A 17,500-nucleotide genomic window follows, 5' to 3' on the forward strand; every position below is an offset into this window, starting at 1 on the left:
AAACGAAACAAGTGGAACTTCGAAGCTGTAAGCAGAATACAAGTCATATGAATATAGTGTTCTTCCCCCTTTTTACTGTATAAGAAAGAATAGAAAACGCATTGCAATGACACTATAGTGGACAGACTATGTATATGATGGGATTCAAGTTCATGTATTGAAAGGCAGGCTATCATACATGCAGTGAGATTCATTGTTCTTGTATATGCTCTCGTATTATATTGTTTATATAGGCTACCCAATACTGACATCAAAATAGATTGTAGTATGCCTCTAGAAATCATATGCAGCAGGTAGAAAATTGACGGGAGATCCATCGCGATTTGGAATAAAATTGAGGAGAACTTTAATCCCTGGGGTATTAATCAAACAACACGGGAAAAGGCAGTCATATTCCAGCGCGGTCTTTATTAACCGACAACAAAATAGATGCATCTAAAAATCATTTGCCAATCTCTCTCGTCTTTTTCTTCTTGACCCGGATCCCTTCTCCGTGCTGCCTGCCCCCTCTGGGCAGGGTGGTGTAGGGTTTAAAGGTGTGGTGGAGCGTAGGGTGCCGGGTGTCCTGTCCACCACTCTGTCATAACTCCTGAGTGACTCCGCCCCTTCTGACACGCAGCACGTGCACAGAGTCAGCAGCACACACAGGCCAGCTGGGGAAGGCCTGCACCCCCCCCCCCCCCCTCTCTCCACTTCACTGATCCTCACAAAGAGAAAGGGAGAGGTGGAGGGGAGGAAAGGAGGGAGGAGAGGAAAGATGAAACACTCCGTCAACACGCAAAGGGGAGGGGGATCACTGTTTTCAAGAAGCTGCTCTTTGTGCTTGAGGTTTGGGGACTGAAAGAGGAGGGTTGGGGAATTATGTGTATGACATGACAAGGGGACCCAGTAAAGGGATTGGGACGGATAGAGTAGAGAGAGAGAGAGAGGGACGTTGGGACAGTGAGGCACATTGAGGGAGGATTGTGAGAAGCCTTGAATATAGTGGTAATGATGGTACATTATTATACATTACAAAACACCCACTGCCCTCACATCGCCCACTGCTTTTAAACTAAATCTGCAACAAATCATAACCGACTGTTGCACCTGCTGACTGCCTCCCAATCGCACGCATAGCCCTCACTCTTCCCTCCTCCCCCCCCCCATTTCTTCTCTCTCTCTCTCCCTCTGGTTCTCACTCTCCCTTTCTCTTTTTCCCTCTCTCTCTTTCCTTCTCTCTCCCTTATTTATTGTTGTCCTTGTATACTATTGCTACTGTAATTTTGTATTTTATTTACTTGTATGCATGTACATAACCTTGTTTTTGTTACAGCAGATGCCAGGTGAATATGTCTCTATAGTCCTGAGAGATGCCAGGTGAATATGTCTCTATAGTCCTGAGAGATACCAGGTGAATATGTCTCTATAGTCCTGAGAGATACCAGGTGAATATGTCTCTAGTCCTGAGAGATACCAGGTGAATATGTCTCTATAGTCCTGAGAGATACCAGGTGAATATGTCTCTAGTCCTGAGAGATACCAGGTGAATGTCTCTATAGTTCTGAGAGATACCAGGTGAATATGTCTCTATAGTCCTGAGATACCAGGTGAATATGTATATAGTCCTGAGAGATACCAGGTGAATATGTCTCTATAGTCCTGAGAGATACCAGGTGAATATATCTCTATAGTCCTGAGAGATACCAGGTGAATATGTCTCTAGTTCTGAGAGATATCAGGTGAATATGTCTCTATAGTCCTGAGATACCAGGTGAATGTCTCTAGTTCTGAGAGATACCAGGTGAATATGAGAGAGAGAGAGAAGTCAAATGCCTACTGTTTGCAGATGACCTGGTGCTGCTGTCCCCAACAAAAGAAGGGCTACAACAGCACCTTGACCTTCTGCACAAATTCTCCCAGACATGGGCACTGACAGTAAACCTAAACAAAACTAAAATTATGATATTCCAAAAAAGGCCCAGCCTACAACAACAAAAACACAAATTCCTCCTAGACACAATTTCCCTAGAACACACAAAAAACTACACCTATCTCGGCCTAAACATCAGTGCTACAGGGAACTTCAACCAAGTTGTGAACGACCTGAGAGACAAAGCAAGAAGGGCTTTTTATGCCATAAAAAGGAACATCAAGTTAGACATTCCAATCAAAATCTGGCTCAAAATATTAGACTCCGTCATAGAACCGATTTCCCTATATGGTTGTGAAGTCTGGGGCCCACTTGCAAACCAAGACTTCACCAAATGGGACAAACACCCAATTGAGACTCTGCATGCAGAATTTTGCAAATCCATCCTCCACCCAACGGAAAACACCAAATAATGCATGCAGAGCAGAACTAGGAAGATACCCACTAATCATCAAAATCCAAAAAAAGAGCATTCAAATTCCACAATCACCTAAAAGAAAGTGACCCAGACACACTCCACAACATAGCCCTCACCCACAGAGAGAACCTCGATAGATGCCCACTCAGCCAGATGGTTCTGGGACTCTGCTCACAAACACAAGCAGAGCCACCAGACAGAAACCACACTGGACTAAATCAAATGATAAGAAAACAAAAAGAAAACTATCTGACACATTGGAAAGAATCAACCCAAAACCAGAGCAAATTGAAATGCTATTTGGCCCTAAACAGAGAGTACACAGTGGCAGAATACCTGAGCACTGTGACTGACCCAAAACTAAGAAGATCCTTGATTAGGTACAGCAAGCACAGCCTAGCCATTGAGAAAGGCCGCCATAGGCAGACCTGGCTCCCAAGCGACAGACTATGCACCCACTGCACACAAGAAGAGGTGGAAACCGAGCTCCACTTCTTAACAACCTGCCCACTATACCAAGACATCAGAGACATATACTTCCCACAAATTGCAAACACCCAAAGAGACTTTGAAAACATGGACAACTCCCATACCTACTGGGAGAAATACAAGAATGTGCAAATGTGCCTTGTTGCCTTGTATGGATAATTACACCCCATCACAAAATACACTTTAATACATTCCACTAATAATCCTTAACGTTTTATTTTATTGCTTTGGTTTTATTTCATTGCTTTCGTTTTATTTTATTGCACTTTTGGGAGCTAAGTCTTTTATTTTGAAATCGGCACCTCCCTCCCGGAGCACGTATAATTTTGTCTGGTTCCTGTTTAATGCGCCAGTGTCTCCGAGGTATGAGACAGGTGAGGTCTAACTCTTATGTTCAATGATAGACTTCGGTCTAAAAGTTGTTAAATATTGTATAGTATATTCCTAAACTGTGAAACGAGTTTGTAATGTAACTCATGTTGATAATATGTACCTGTGCAGTTGTTTTGTGGGAGGTTTGACTGGGTTAGGGAACTTGATAAATGCACTTTAGTAGCTAGCATGTAGGGGGTTTGCACACAGCACGTGCGCTGGTAACAGGCTAATGGACGTCGTGTCTTTTCCCAATCGCAGCTCGTGTTTCAGAACGTCATGACTGTATCCCTAATGCTGCTGCATTTTGTGCCTTTGTAACAACATGTATGTGTGTACAGTAGCTCCCATGTTTTTGGTCCGTTTTGTATTAAATTGTTTATTTTTCCAATATATTTTTCTAATGTGTAATTCTAATGTGTCATTCTAATGTGTAATTCTTATGAGTGTCTCCGAGGTATGAGACAGCTCGTGTTGCAGAACATCATGACTGTATCCCTAATGCTGCTGCATTTTGTGCCTTTGTAACAAAAATATATACACAACATAAACACAACGCCGTACACCGGTCACACAAACACAGCAGCAAGATTTGTGAGCAGCTGTGACAAGAAAAGGACATCCAACGGAATACAACCACCATAAAGACTGTACAAGAAATTCCTTCTGTAATGTACTGATTTCTTTTGTTTTCTCTGTTTGATTGTTTTGTTTTGTTTGGCTTTGGCAATGTAAACGTATGTTTCCCATGTCAATAAAGCCCATTTGAATAGAATTGAATTGAATTGAATTGAATTGAATTGAATTGAGAGAGAGAGAGAGAGAGAGAGAGAGAGAGAGAGAGAGAGAGAGAGAGAGAGAGAGAGAGAGAGAGAGAGACCTTCTCTAGTACTGCACAGTGGAGAGAGAGAGAGACTCTCTCTAGTACTGCACAGTGGATGAGAGAGAGAGAGAGACCTTCTCTAGTACTGCACAGTGGAGAGAGAGAGAGACCTTCTCTAGTACTGCACAGTGGAGAGAGAGAGAGAGAGAGACCTTCTCTAGTACTGCACAGTGGAGAGAGAGAGAGACCTTCTCTAGTACTGCACAGTGGAGAGAGGAGAGAGAGAGAGACCTTCTCTAGTACTGCACAGTGGAGAGAGAGAGAGACCTTCTCTAGTACTGCACAGTGGAGAGAGAGAGACCTTCTCTAGTACTGCACAGTGGAGAGAGAGAGAGAGAGAGAGAGAGAGAGAGAGACCTTCTCTAGTACTGCACAGTGGAGAGAGAGAGAGAGACCTTCTCTAGTACTGCACAGTGGAGAGAGATAGAGACCTTCTCTAGTACTGCACAGTGGAGAGAGAGAGAGAGAGACCTTCTCTAGTACTGCACAGTGGAGAGAGAGAGAGACCTTCTCTAGTACTGCACAGTGGAGAGAGAGAGACCTTCTCTAGTACTGCACAGTGGAGAGAGAGAGAGAGAGACCTTCTCTAGTACTGCACAGTGGAGAGAGAGAGAGACCTTCTCTAGTACTGCACAGTGGAGAGAGAGAGAGACCTTCTCTAGTACTGCACAGTGGAGAGAGAGAGAGAGACCCTTCTCTAGTACTGCACAGTGGAGAGAGAGAGAGACCTTCTCTAGTACTGCACAGTGGAGAGAGAGAGAGACCTTCTCTAGTACTGCACAGTGGAGAGAGAAAGAGACCTTCTCTAGTACTGCACAGTGGAGAGAGAGAGAGAGAGACCTTCTCTAGTACTGCACAGTGGAGAGAGAGAGAGAGAGAGACCTTCTCTAGTACTGCACAGTGGAGAGAGAGAGAGAGAGAGAGAGACCTTCTCTAGTACTGCACAGTGGAGAGAGAGAGAGAGACCTTCTCTAGTACTGCACAGTGGAGAGAGAGAGAGAGACCTTCTCTAGTACTGCACAGTGGAGAGAGAGAGAGAGAGACCTTCTCTAGTACTGCACAGTGGAGAGAGAGAGAGAGAGAGAGACCTTCTCTAGTACTGCACAGTGGAGGAGAGAGAGAGAGAGAGACCTTCTCTAGTACTGCACAGTGGAGAGAGAGAGAGAGAGAGACCTTCTCTAGTACTGCACAGTGGCGAGAGAGAGACCTTCTCTAGTACTGCACAGTGGAGAGAGAGAGAGAGAGACCTTCTCTAGTACTGCACAGTGGAGAGAGAGAGAGAGAGACCTTCTCTAGTACTGCACAGTGGGGAGAGAGAGAGAGACCTTCTCTAGTACTGCACAGTGGAGAGAGAGAGAGAGAGAGAGAGAGAGAGAGAGCGAGAGAGAGAGAGAGAGAGCGAGAGAGAGAGAGAGAGAGAGAGAGAGAGAGAGACCTTCTCTAGTACTGCACAGTGGAGAGAGAGAGAGAGACCTTCTCTAGTACTGCACAGTGAGAGAGAGAGAGACCTTCTCTAGTACTGCACAGTGGAGAGAGAGAGAGAGACCTTCTCTAGTACTGCACAGTGGAGAGAGAGAGAGAGAGAGAGAGAGAGACCTTCTCTAGTACTGCACAGTGAAGAGAGAGAGAGACCTTCTCTAGTACTGCACAGTGGAGAGAGAGAGAGATAGAGAGAGAGAGAGAGAGAGAGAGAGAGAGAGAGAGAGAGAGACCTTCTCTAGTACTGCACAGTGAAGAGAGAGAGAGAGAGAGAGACCTTCTCTAGTACTGCACAGTGGAGAGAGAGAGAGAGAGAGAGAGAGAGAGAGAGAGAGAGAGAGAGAGAGAGAGAGAGAGCGAGAGAGAGAGAGAGCGAGAGAGAGACCTTCTCTAGTACTGCACAGTGGCGTGTTGCCAGTCATGGCTCTCCCAGGAGTCAGGCTAAGATTAGCTCCCATATGTTCAAGTCAGGCGTAGCCCGACTTAAAGGGCCAGCGTTCGCATGTAGCAGTAAAGAGAGGCTACAACAACACTATATCCATTGCTCTCCGTGTTAGCACTTCCTATCATGCACACATCCAACAGCCTTGGTGGGGTAGTGTAAATCAACAAAGGTGTTCAATGGTGTAGAAAACAAAACTGCACTGTCCTCAAAACAATCCTTTAGTATTTTCTGAAACAGACATTTGATGTCCGTGCCTCAGTACTGTATTCTGAGACTCAAGAGCTCCCAGCTGTAGTGATGTGTTCTATAAAACCTGGCAGGAGTAGGATTGTGGATCGTCGTCAGGACTATAAGCTCTGGGTCCCCCGGTGGGTATTAACTGCACAGCAACCTCCAGAGAGGCGAGAGTTAAACAAGAGGGAGCCTCCTTCTTTTCCTCCATTCATTTTCATTAACTGCGGCACTAGGCGGCTGACAGCCACTTTCTCATCCAGGAGAAACACAGACGCCATCGTCGACAACACACCAAGAGCTTGGCCACGGCTCACCGTGCCTGCACGGATCCAGGCCAGTACTTAGGTTATGCCCTGAGCCCTTGCAACAAACACGAGCTCCGAGGCAGGATAGACAGCACCGAGAACAGCGTCTGTGTTAGGTGCCCATTAGTTGAGAGCGGGAAAAAAACACGACAACACTGCAGCGATTGTCAGTCAGTCTCTCCTTGACATGTGATTGAGTGCTCCGTTTAATCTTTTTATTTCTTGGTGAATATACATGCGGTTAGAGAATGTCATTTGGGAGCCATGACAACTAGAGCCTGTCTCGCACACGGTTAGTGTCGGGGGAGTCGTATGGGGTGACATTTGAAAGGAATACGTGCTTCAGTGCACCGAGCCTCAATGACACCTGAACGACATCAACGTTCATAATGTGGATTAGAAAATCCACATTCGTTGCTAGCTGAATGGATTAATACAGTAAATACATTGAAAACAAACACATGAATGGAATAGGTGATGTCAAACCCTCCACTTCCTGTGTGTACTATACATCTATATACTATACACTCCTGTCCTCCACTGGCTCCCGATCAAGAACGCATTAACTTCAAAGCACTACTCCTCACCTTCAAAGCCCTCCATAGCCTGCCCCCCCCCCCCCCCCTACCTGACTGACCTCCTTCTCCCCTACCGCCCCACCCGTTCCCTCCGGTCCTCTTCCACTCTTTCCCTCACTAGTGTCCCGTCATCCAAACTCAAAAGTTTCGGTGACCGGGCTTTCTCACGAGCTGCACCCCGACTCTGGAACTCCCTCCCTCAGACCATCAGAGACTCTCCTCACTCTCCACCTTCAAATCCAGACTCAAAACCTACCTGTTCTCCCAAGCATTCAACCTTCCTTACCCATAACCACCCTCCTCCAACTCTCCACCATTTCCCCCTGGCCCACGTTCTCTCCTCTCCTGCCCCCCCCCCCCCCCCCCCCCCCCCCACCCCCCTTGGTTTTCCCTTACTCTCCTCCCGACTGTCTCCCCTACTCACTCCCGTATTTGTTATCCGTTACTCGTGGTTTTATGTTTCCTGTGTATTCTTATTGTCCTCCGTTTCCCTATGGTTCTGTTTCTTTGTTTTCTTTGTTTCTTTTTTGCCTATTGTCAGCGACTTTGGGTCTTTGAAAAGCACTATACAAAATAAATGAATTATTATTATTATTATTATTATTATTATTATTATTATTATTATTATTATTATTATTACCACAATGATCAGTCATTCAGTGTTACCACGGAAACTAAGACTCTGTTTAGACGGAAACGCTAGCAGGTGAATCCGCAAAAATATTTTTTCGGATGTGCCTTTCGTTTATACGGAAACTGCGTTTTTACGGGGTGAAACCGTAAAAAAGTGAGACCACCTTCCAGGGTGGAATTCCTAGAAACGATAAACCTTTGCGCTCTCATCTAAACTGTCAAACCGCATAAAACGATGACGAAAGGGTTGTCAAGGCTCTCGTCGCGCATACTGCTTACATCACAGGCATGCGCCAGTAGCCTAGAAGCGTAAACAAAACATGTCTGATTCTATCCATGGCGATCACCTGAAGGCTACATTGGCAGTACTTTTAAATACACAAGAATCTGTCCCGCGGCTATCACACTGGAGCCACTGTCTGTGAGTGACTCTGCTTTGGTCCAATCACATTCCCCACCCACAGTCTGCGAATCAGAGGCAGAGTAGGGCGGGTCTTCACAGCACGTCATGTGACATATGCGCCAATCGTGTGACAGCGGGGCTCAGTCGTCTCGAGTCGTTACAGCCTCGTCTGCACGGAGAATTCCATCCCAAAACGCTAGTCTAAACGCAAAATTAAAGGTGAGACCGCAAGACGACTTTTGCGGTTTCTGTTCAGACTCTCTCCGTCTAAACGTAGCCTAAGTCACTGTTAACCCATTTCTGATCGAGGGTGGGGATTTCGCACACGTACAACTTAAAATCAGTTAACTTTCCGTCTGTTGTCATGCAGTCAATGACTTAACCGTGTCTTTGCTCTGTCTGCATTTACTGTGTAAGGTTTGTTTGATGTACTGTATGAAGAGGAAATCCTGTGTATGGAGGGGAAAGATCCATGTTAGCACAGTCTGTGTTTTAGTGTATTGTGGTCCTACAATCTACCTCTCACCTTGCTCTCATTTCCTCTCATTTATTTTACTTAGAAGGATTTTATATTACCTTAACACCAACAATCTTTTCGAGACGTTCTGGTTACTAGGCTATACCATGATGAATTGATTGCAACTTGGAATAATGCATCAATATATTAGACCCCAGTAAACAGACTCTCCATTGAGAAGTTGTGCCATTTCAACAACTTTGGGCAAAGTGTTTGACAAATAAGTGGTCCAGATTTCTATGTTTAGGTTATAGTGTTTTCAAAAATATCGAAGTATCGATACATATCGATACTGAATATTTAAAATGGTTTCGATACTCATTTCCTGAAATACAGATACTTTCTGCAGTATCGGTACCAGCTGGCGAGTGTTCTACCGCAAGTTGTTGACACGCTGTTCAGAGCACGCTTGCCCCTCCGCCTCCTCCAGCCCTCCCCCTCACAGAGCCGACAAACATTTTAGCTGAAGATGGCAAATGCAGAGCATCCGCAACTTGTGCTTGTGGATAAAGAAAACAGCAGAAGTGCTGTTTGGAGGTACTTCGGGTTTGAAGTAAACAACGAAGGACAAGCTAAAGAAGATGCCCCAATGCTATTTGCAAGCGGTGTTACAGATCAGTGCCAACGCGGATCTCCATAAAGAAATGAAAGAGGTTCGTGACAGCTGCTCTTTCAACGTCACTGTGACTGAAGCATTAAACCATTAACTCTAGTTTAATACATGATACGTTGTCTACTGATGGCGCATAATATCAACAGCTGATAAGTTGTTAGTAACGTTACAGGCAGCTATCAGCTAACGTTAGCTACTGCTAGCCGTTAGCTCCCTTAGCTTAGCTGGCCACTTTTATAATTACTGCATGGAAACGGAGTAACGTTAACGTTTAAACGTTATGTCGAGGTCATACAATTAGGGATGCACGATATTGCTTTTTTGACACCGATACCGATACCGATAACTTTATGCTCCTCAAGCCGATAACCGATATCGATAACCGATATTTATTGTATTATAAAACATTTTTAATGTATATATTTTTTTTGATCAAACTTTTTTTTTTTTAACATGAAACAAAACATATCACAATACAATAATAATACATAAAAAGACTTCCCAGGACAATAACTTAACACCAACTTAAATGTGACCTAACCAGACAACAGAAACAAAAGCCAAGACAACAGTTTTGACTGATAAAGTGACCATATTTATTTTTCCAAATGAAAATTCACAATCCGTCAACAGCTTGTGGTGCATCCAACCTAAGACGCTCGAAGCTTTTTGTTCTTCTTTTTTCAAAGCGGAGCCTTGATAAAGAGGCTTTGAGTGGACACATCACCACCACAACAACGGGTCACCTGCGGCATCACCATCATTAGCATCGTTTGCTAAATTAAAGAAGTTTGACAGAAGGGCAACCAGCCAGGCAGCGCCGTTATCTCACGGGACGAGTAGCTACATTAGTTAGCCAACAACCAGCCAGGCAACGCCGTTATCTCCCGGGACGAGTAGCTTCATTAGTTAGCCAGCAACCAGTCAAGCTAACGTTAGCATTCGGGAGATCCAGCAGCTTGTCGATGTGCTAATAGCCTCAGCAACCTAACGTTAGACCCCAGGTGGTAAGAGCCGGCAACTGCACCTCCTCATCCATCACGCTCAACATAGGGGCCCCCCAGGGCTGTGTTCTGAGCCCCCTCCTCTACTCCCTGTACACACATGACTGCGTAGCACAGCGGAACAACAACACCATCATCAAATTTGCTGATGACACAGTAGTGGTGGGCCTGATCTCTGCCAACGACGAAAGGGCCTACCTGGAAGAGGTAGAGAACCTGTCACAGTGGTGTCAGGAGAACTGCCTCTCCCTGAACGTCAGCAAAACAAAAGAGATGATTGTGGACTTCAGGAGGTCGGGGGTCAAGGACTACAGCCCCCTCAGCATCGACGGGGCACCGGTTGAGAGAGTGAACAGTTTCAAGTACCTCGGAGCCCACATATCCGAGGACTTGACATGGACCACACACATTGACAGTGTTGTGAAGAAGGCACGACAACGCCTCTACTTCCTCAGGCGCCTAAGGAAGTTCCAAGTCAGTCAGAAGATCCTTAGGAACTTCTACTCATGTACAATAGAGAGCATCCTGACCGGCAACATCACCTCCTGGTTTGGGAATAGCACTGCACAAGACCGTAGCAGACTACAAAGAGTGACACGTTCAGCCGAACGCACAATTGGAGGGGGGCTTCCCACCCTCCAGAACATTTACAACAAGCGGTGCAAGGGGAAGGCTAAGAGAATTATTAAGGACTCGAGCCACCCGAACAACTGCTTCTTTGAACTGCTGCGGTCAGGCAAGCAATACCGGAGTCTTAAGGCGAGCACAGAAAGACTCAGAAGAAGCTTCTATCCCCAGGCCATCAGGCTGCTAAACGAACAATAATCACTATGCAACAACCATCAAATGCACACAGCACACACACCCACACGCACACACTCACTCAAACAAACAACACACTGCAGCACCCACTCTCCACACTTTAGATCACACAAACACACTTACACTTTATATTTATTGATAAAGGATTTGCACTACAACTCGTACACCTACTGTGAATTGTACCTAAATTGCACCTCGTCCCATTTCTCCATTTCTGCCTTGCACTATATAGTATTGTATATTAGTACACTGCACAGTATTGTATATTGTATGGTAACTACTATTCTGCATCGAACATTGTACATATGTCTAAACTGAACACTGTGACCTCATTTTTTTTTTACTTCTAATTTTACTATGTTATTTTATTTCATACTTATCTTGTCTTGCACAGTCTCTGGAGCGCAACAGTAAGAAGCATTTTGTATAAAAGTATTCTGTACTTCTGTATGACAACTATTAAAGAAACTTGAAACTTGAACTTGAAACTCCAGCAGATCGACAAGCTGCTGGAGCCAGCTAACGTTAGCTTGCTGAGGCTATTAGCACATCGACAAGCTGCTGGATCTCCCGATGCTGGTTGAAGTGGAGCTAGGTAGCCAGCAGGCTAAATGCTCCGCGACGCTGAACTGCATGCGCCGGTCTGTCTGTCCGTCGTGGCGGTGGTGATGCCGCAGATGACCCGTCGGGCTGGATGTATTGCAAGTTGTTGCCCTTTTCCCTCCTTCTGGAACGTCTGCATTGCATTTATTACAAATAGCAAGCGATCTTTTTACTCTGAAACTCCGAGTACCGACGCGGCCATCTTTGTTGTTAACTTGCGTGGCTACGTCACAGCCAAGTAAGGGAGCGCTGGATTTGTGTAAAACGCCCTGTTCCTAAACCACACACTGTCAGTCGTAGCACAGTACTGACAAAACGGGAGGAGCCTTTAGTCAAAACAAACGCACTTCATTCCAATTCACCCACACCGCATTTTTTTTTACCAAAAAATATATTATATTATCGGAGCTATTAATAACGTTATCGAGTTTATCGGGATGACGTCATAATTGCTGATATCGGCCCGATAATTATCGTGCATCCCTACATACAATACTACAGTCGACATAAGGTTAACGTTACCCCGTTTCCATGAAGTGTTTAAAGGGGAACTCCAACATTTTTGGAAATTAGCTTATTTAACATCTTCCCTGGAGTTAGACAAGAAGATACATACCCTTTTTGTCTCTGTGCGTGCATTTTAGCTTTGGGAATAGACGCTCCGTTAGCATAGCTTAGCTTCATCACTGGAAGTGAGGCAGGACAGTAGCCTTACAGTGCCTTACAGTGTATTGCAAGGTCTGACATTGACCAAATTTGATATGCATGACCTTGGTGGGCTCTAGGTCAACTCCTGAAAAGGGGGTCAATGTCAGACCTTGCAATCAAAAGTTAGGGGGCGCACTGAAATTATGGCAAGGGTTATTAGCCCCCTAACTGTTGATTGCAAAGTCTGACATTGACCCCCTTTTCAGGAGTTGACCTAGAGCCCACCAAGGTCATGCATATCAAGTTTGGTCAATGTCAGACCTTGCAATACACTGTAAGGCACTGTAAGGCTACTGTCCTGCCTCACTTCCAGTGATGAAGCTAAGCTATGCTAACGGAGCGTCTATTCCCAAAGCTAAAATGCACGCACAGAGACAAAAAAGGTATGTATCTTCTTGTCTAACTCCAGGGAAGATGTTAAATAAGCTAATTTCCAAAAATGTTGGAGTTCCCCTTTAAATAGCAGCAATCTTGTTGAAAATGTAACGTTACTAAAATGCTCCGAGCATAGCCTCTCTCTCTCTCTCTCTCTCTCTCTCTCTCTCTCGTTATCTTTAAATAAAAACCGAAACTGTTACTAACTGTAATACAAACAGTTCAGTTTGTCAGGTACATGCAACACAGATTACAGTGTTTACATCTGTCTGCTTGAGAAAATACCATGTTCTGCATCTGCAATAAAAATGATTGAAGTGAGATGAACAGTTATTTTTAAATGTGTGATCTAAAGATAAACAAAGGGTTTTAAAAGTGTTATATTTATCTTCTCTTATAGTACCAGAGAGAAGCTGAGGAAAATCAACCAGCAACAAAAGCTAAATTTGTTTATAAAAAAAAATATATATATATATATATATTTTTTTTTTATTTATTTTTTTATCAAAATGGTATCGAAGTATCGATACTTTTCAAGGTATCTTATTGAAGTCGAAATTCCAGTATCGTGACAACACTATTAGGTTAATATAAAATACTTCTGAGTAGGGATGCTCGATATTGGCTTTTTTACCGATACCGATATACCGATATTGTCCAACTCTTAATTTCCGATACCGATATCAACCAATATCAACCGATACGATAAATGCAGGGTTTCCCCCCCAAAAAAACTGAATAAATTCAGGTAATTAACATTACATATGTCTTGTTGTGGAATTAACACAACATTATGCATACTTTTGACAATAAATAAAATCAGAATTTGTTCTTACTTGCTTGCCTGGGTAAATAAAGGTTATAGTTTTTTTTCTTTTTTTTTTAAACCGATACCGATATTTTCCGATATCACATTTTAATGCCAATATCGGCCGATAATATCGGTAGGCCGATAATATCGGACATCCCTACTTCTGAGTAAGTAAAGTAAGATCATGTAATCGGTTGATCTGCGGGTCTGTCTGTCGGTGTATCCGCAGACTACAAGTCTGTGGTCGATCAAACTTGTAGTACTAATAGTGTAATACGAATAATGCGGGGGATCTGCTTTCATTGGTTTATGATTGCCCCGTTGCACGTTAGCCTAACTTAGCACAATGAATGGAAGCGGACATGGCCGGTTAGCCTAGGCATTGTCCAACTAACACCTCTCCCGAAGGCTAACCGGCCATGTCCGCTTCCATTCATTGTGCTAAGCTAGGCTAACGTGCAGCCAGATAGCTTTCTACTGAACGCACAGAGAGGAAACTGGTATCCATCTTCTTGTCTCTCTCTCTGGAGAAGACGATAAGCTAATTTCCCTAAATGTTGGCGTGTTCCTTTAAGCCCCACCTAACATGCAGGATGCCGCCTGGTGGAGATATGTGCCCTGCTGAGCGCACCTTTCTAGTATTGGAGCTGTTTTGTCTTCGGGGGAGGGTTGATCTTTAAAATATCATGGGACTGCTCCATCTGTTCACTGTAGACAGTGTTTGTGTTGACTGTGTAACCAGGGAAATGTTTGACAGTGAAAAGATAATGAGAACATAGTCCACTGAGGGTAAACCTCACAACCACTGACATTCTAAAAACAATGGCTCAGGAAAGACAAAGGCACAAAAGCACAAACATGTCAGATAAAAACTGGCTCGTTATGAACGGACTGTCCAGACCAAGAGACAATTGAATGATCATTTACCCAGATGGCAGATGGCAGATTCAGTGCAGAGTTAGCTGATAAGAAGCCTATCTACACAGGCATGTGGATTAGACATAGCTTATTGTATACTGTATGTCAGCAGATCTGAGCAAGTTAGAATTAGAATCAATTAGAATCTTTGTCAAGTACATTTTTGGATATACCAGGAGGTTGTCCTCTGCATTTGACCCATCCTGGGGACCAACTCCATCTCTAATGTCCTCCCTGCCATTGCAGGGAGTAGCCTACCCAGAGAAAACCCACACAGGGGAGAACATGTTTTTAATAGTTGGCTAAACATTGCATTGCAAGTTAAGCAGTGAAGTAGGACGCAGATATAATATTCCTGTTTGCATTTGATCCAAAGCATAGTTTGTGAACTGAAGTAATATCCCACAGTCCTAAGTTTAATCATTATGAATTCAGCATTACTGTGTGGTTAAATGCTTTTGGGCGGTTAATACAATACATGAATTTATCTGACAAGCAGGTCAAAATAAGATTTTCCTCCTAATACGGAGAGAACACATCACAAGACACACTTATGTAACAGTGTGCTGTAACTGGCAAGAGCTTGTTCGGCATTGACTAAAATCCCTTTTTTTGTGAACGCACGCCATTCAAATTCCCTTCCATACAAACACACGAGCGTCGTGCCCCGACTCGGCCAGGGAGCAGCAGCGCCCAGCGGGCACGTGCTACAGGTTATTATGGTCCACACACACACACACTCACACACACACACACACTCACAGACAGACACACACACACACACACTCACAGACACACACACACACTCACAGACAGACACACACACACACACACACACACACATACACTCACAGACAGACACAGACACAGACACACACACACACACACACACACAAGTGTCTCACAGACAGACAGACACACACACACACACATACACTTACAGACAGACACACACACACATACACTTACAGACAGACAGACACACACACACATACACTCACAGACAGACACACACATACACTCACAGACAGACACACACACACATACTTACAGACAGACACACACAAACATACACTCAGACAGACACACACACATACACTCACAGACAGACACACACACACACACACATACTCACAGACAGATACAAACACAAACATACACTCACAGACAGACACACACACACACACACACACACATACACATAGGCGTGCCTGCGTGACCCACTAACTTTTACTCCATTTACCTCATTTGACTCGTCTAGAACTTAAGAGAGAGGACGGCCCACTAAGTTCCTCCTCCTCCTCCTCCTCCTCCCTCTTTCGCTGGCCGCCTGTATCAACACATGCCTGCCTCTGTAGCCAATCAGCTCGCAGCGCGGGGCGCTTTAAACCGAGGCCGCCGCTTCGTCGCTGCAGCGCTCGTCTCGTTCCATCGCGGCCGGGAGATAAACCTTAACCCTTTCACGGCCACGCTACCAAATGGTTAACCCTTTCACTGCTACAACACAGAAGGTTCACCCTTTCACTGCCACGCGACAAAGCGTTAACCCTTTCACTACCACGCTACAGAAGGTTAACCCTTTACTATCACACCACAGACGGGTGAAAGGGCTAAACGCCTGGTCTCTAGTCAATCTGAGCAGCTGGGGAGAGAACTGCTTCGTGTTCGTTTACTCCGCTCCGCACCAACACCACGGCTCATATAATGAGCTTAGAGATTGACATGTTTGCCTGTGAGAGCAAAAATAGGACATACTACTGACTTTCCACTGCAATTGCCATTTTTTCTGGGTAATAAGGAATGTGCCCTAATATGTACGTGCTCAAACACTTGTGTTAACATAATAAACAGGTCTATCCCGTATGCAACTTACTAGGCAAAGCTTAGGCTAAATGTACAAACACACACACAAAGAGTGATTAGAACTAGTGGCTATTGTTGCCACTCCCTCAACTTCTACCAACCTCCAAAATTGCTTCACCCAGGATGAAGTACCAAGTTACCAACGGCAACTAAGGTCTACGTGACAAAGATAGACATCACAGGCAGATGACACACACACACACACACACACACACACACACGCACGCACGCACGCACGCACACACACACGCACGCACACACACACAGTTCAACACAATCCAGTGTCTTCTTACCTCAAATGACAGATCTTGGTTTACAGAGCTGCCTCTACTGTCCTCACAATATCCCTCCTAGAGCCATTTCAACAGAGATGGAGAGGGAGAGAATGAGGGAGGGGGGAGAGAGAGGGAGAGAGGAGGGGGGAAGAATAACAATCAATAGAATAATGCGACAAGAGCTTTTTCAAAAAGACACGTCAATCCAGACAGCAGGACTGCCATGTATAAAACACACATGCTGTTGTCTAGACAATCCCATCATCCTTTTTGTCGTTCACACCAAAGGGAAATAATGTCTGACACAATTTACTTCCATTTGTCCTCAAACTGTGAGCCGGTACTTCCCTCTACCGCCAGGAGAAAGAACGAGAGGCTGAGGGTTCTATTTCAATTATGGAATTATGTAACGTCTCTCTATTCACATTCGGCACTGCCTTCTGATGCATGCCTGGCACGAGGCAGTATAACCCCAGTTTGGGTTATGACAGCAAAGCGTGCAAATTGCATCACCTATTATGCTTTTAACAGCTAACTGTCAGTCAGCACTGGAGGGAGAAAATATATTGGAAATGAATAAATATTTTTATAGTCAGGGTGAGCAGTATTGGTTATTCCAGTAATAAAACAACATGTTCTTATCTAGTACAGCATGCCCTCCTGCCTCTGGCTGTCCCCTGTCTAGTTGTATAGTTTGCCGGCTGTGTTTCGTCTCGAGCCGGCAGTGGTCTCGCCGCCCCCCCCCCCCCCCCCCCCCCCCACACACACATACTGTACACAATCCCCATCAATCCCCCCAATAATCTCTCTCCTCTCTACCCCAGCTGTCTCCCTGTGTTC

General features: G+C 44.7%; 1 protein-coding gene across 1 annotated transcript in view; it reads right to left on the reverse strand.

Moving 5' to 3' along the window:
- tet3 (tet methylcytosine dioxygenase 3) overlaps positions 1–17,500 on the reverse strand; it is an 81,692-nt gene that overhangs the window by 64,025 nt on the left and 167 nt on the right. Inside the window, exon 2 of the mRNA XM_084307503.1 lies at positions 16,679–16,735. Within this exon, the coding sequence (XP_084163629.1) occupies positions 16,679–16,735 (57 nt within the window). The remainder of the gene's footprint in view (positions 1–16,678; positions 16,736–17,500) is intronic.

The sequence above is a fragment of the Notolepis coatsorum genome, assembly GCF_963971535.1.
Source record: "Notolepis coatsorum genome assembly, chromosome: 2".
Taxonomy (NCBI): Eukaryota; Metazoa; Chordata; class Actinopteri; order Aulopiformes; family Paralepididae; genus Notolepis; species Notolepis coatsorum.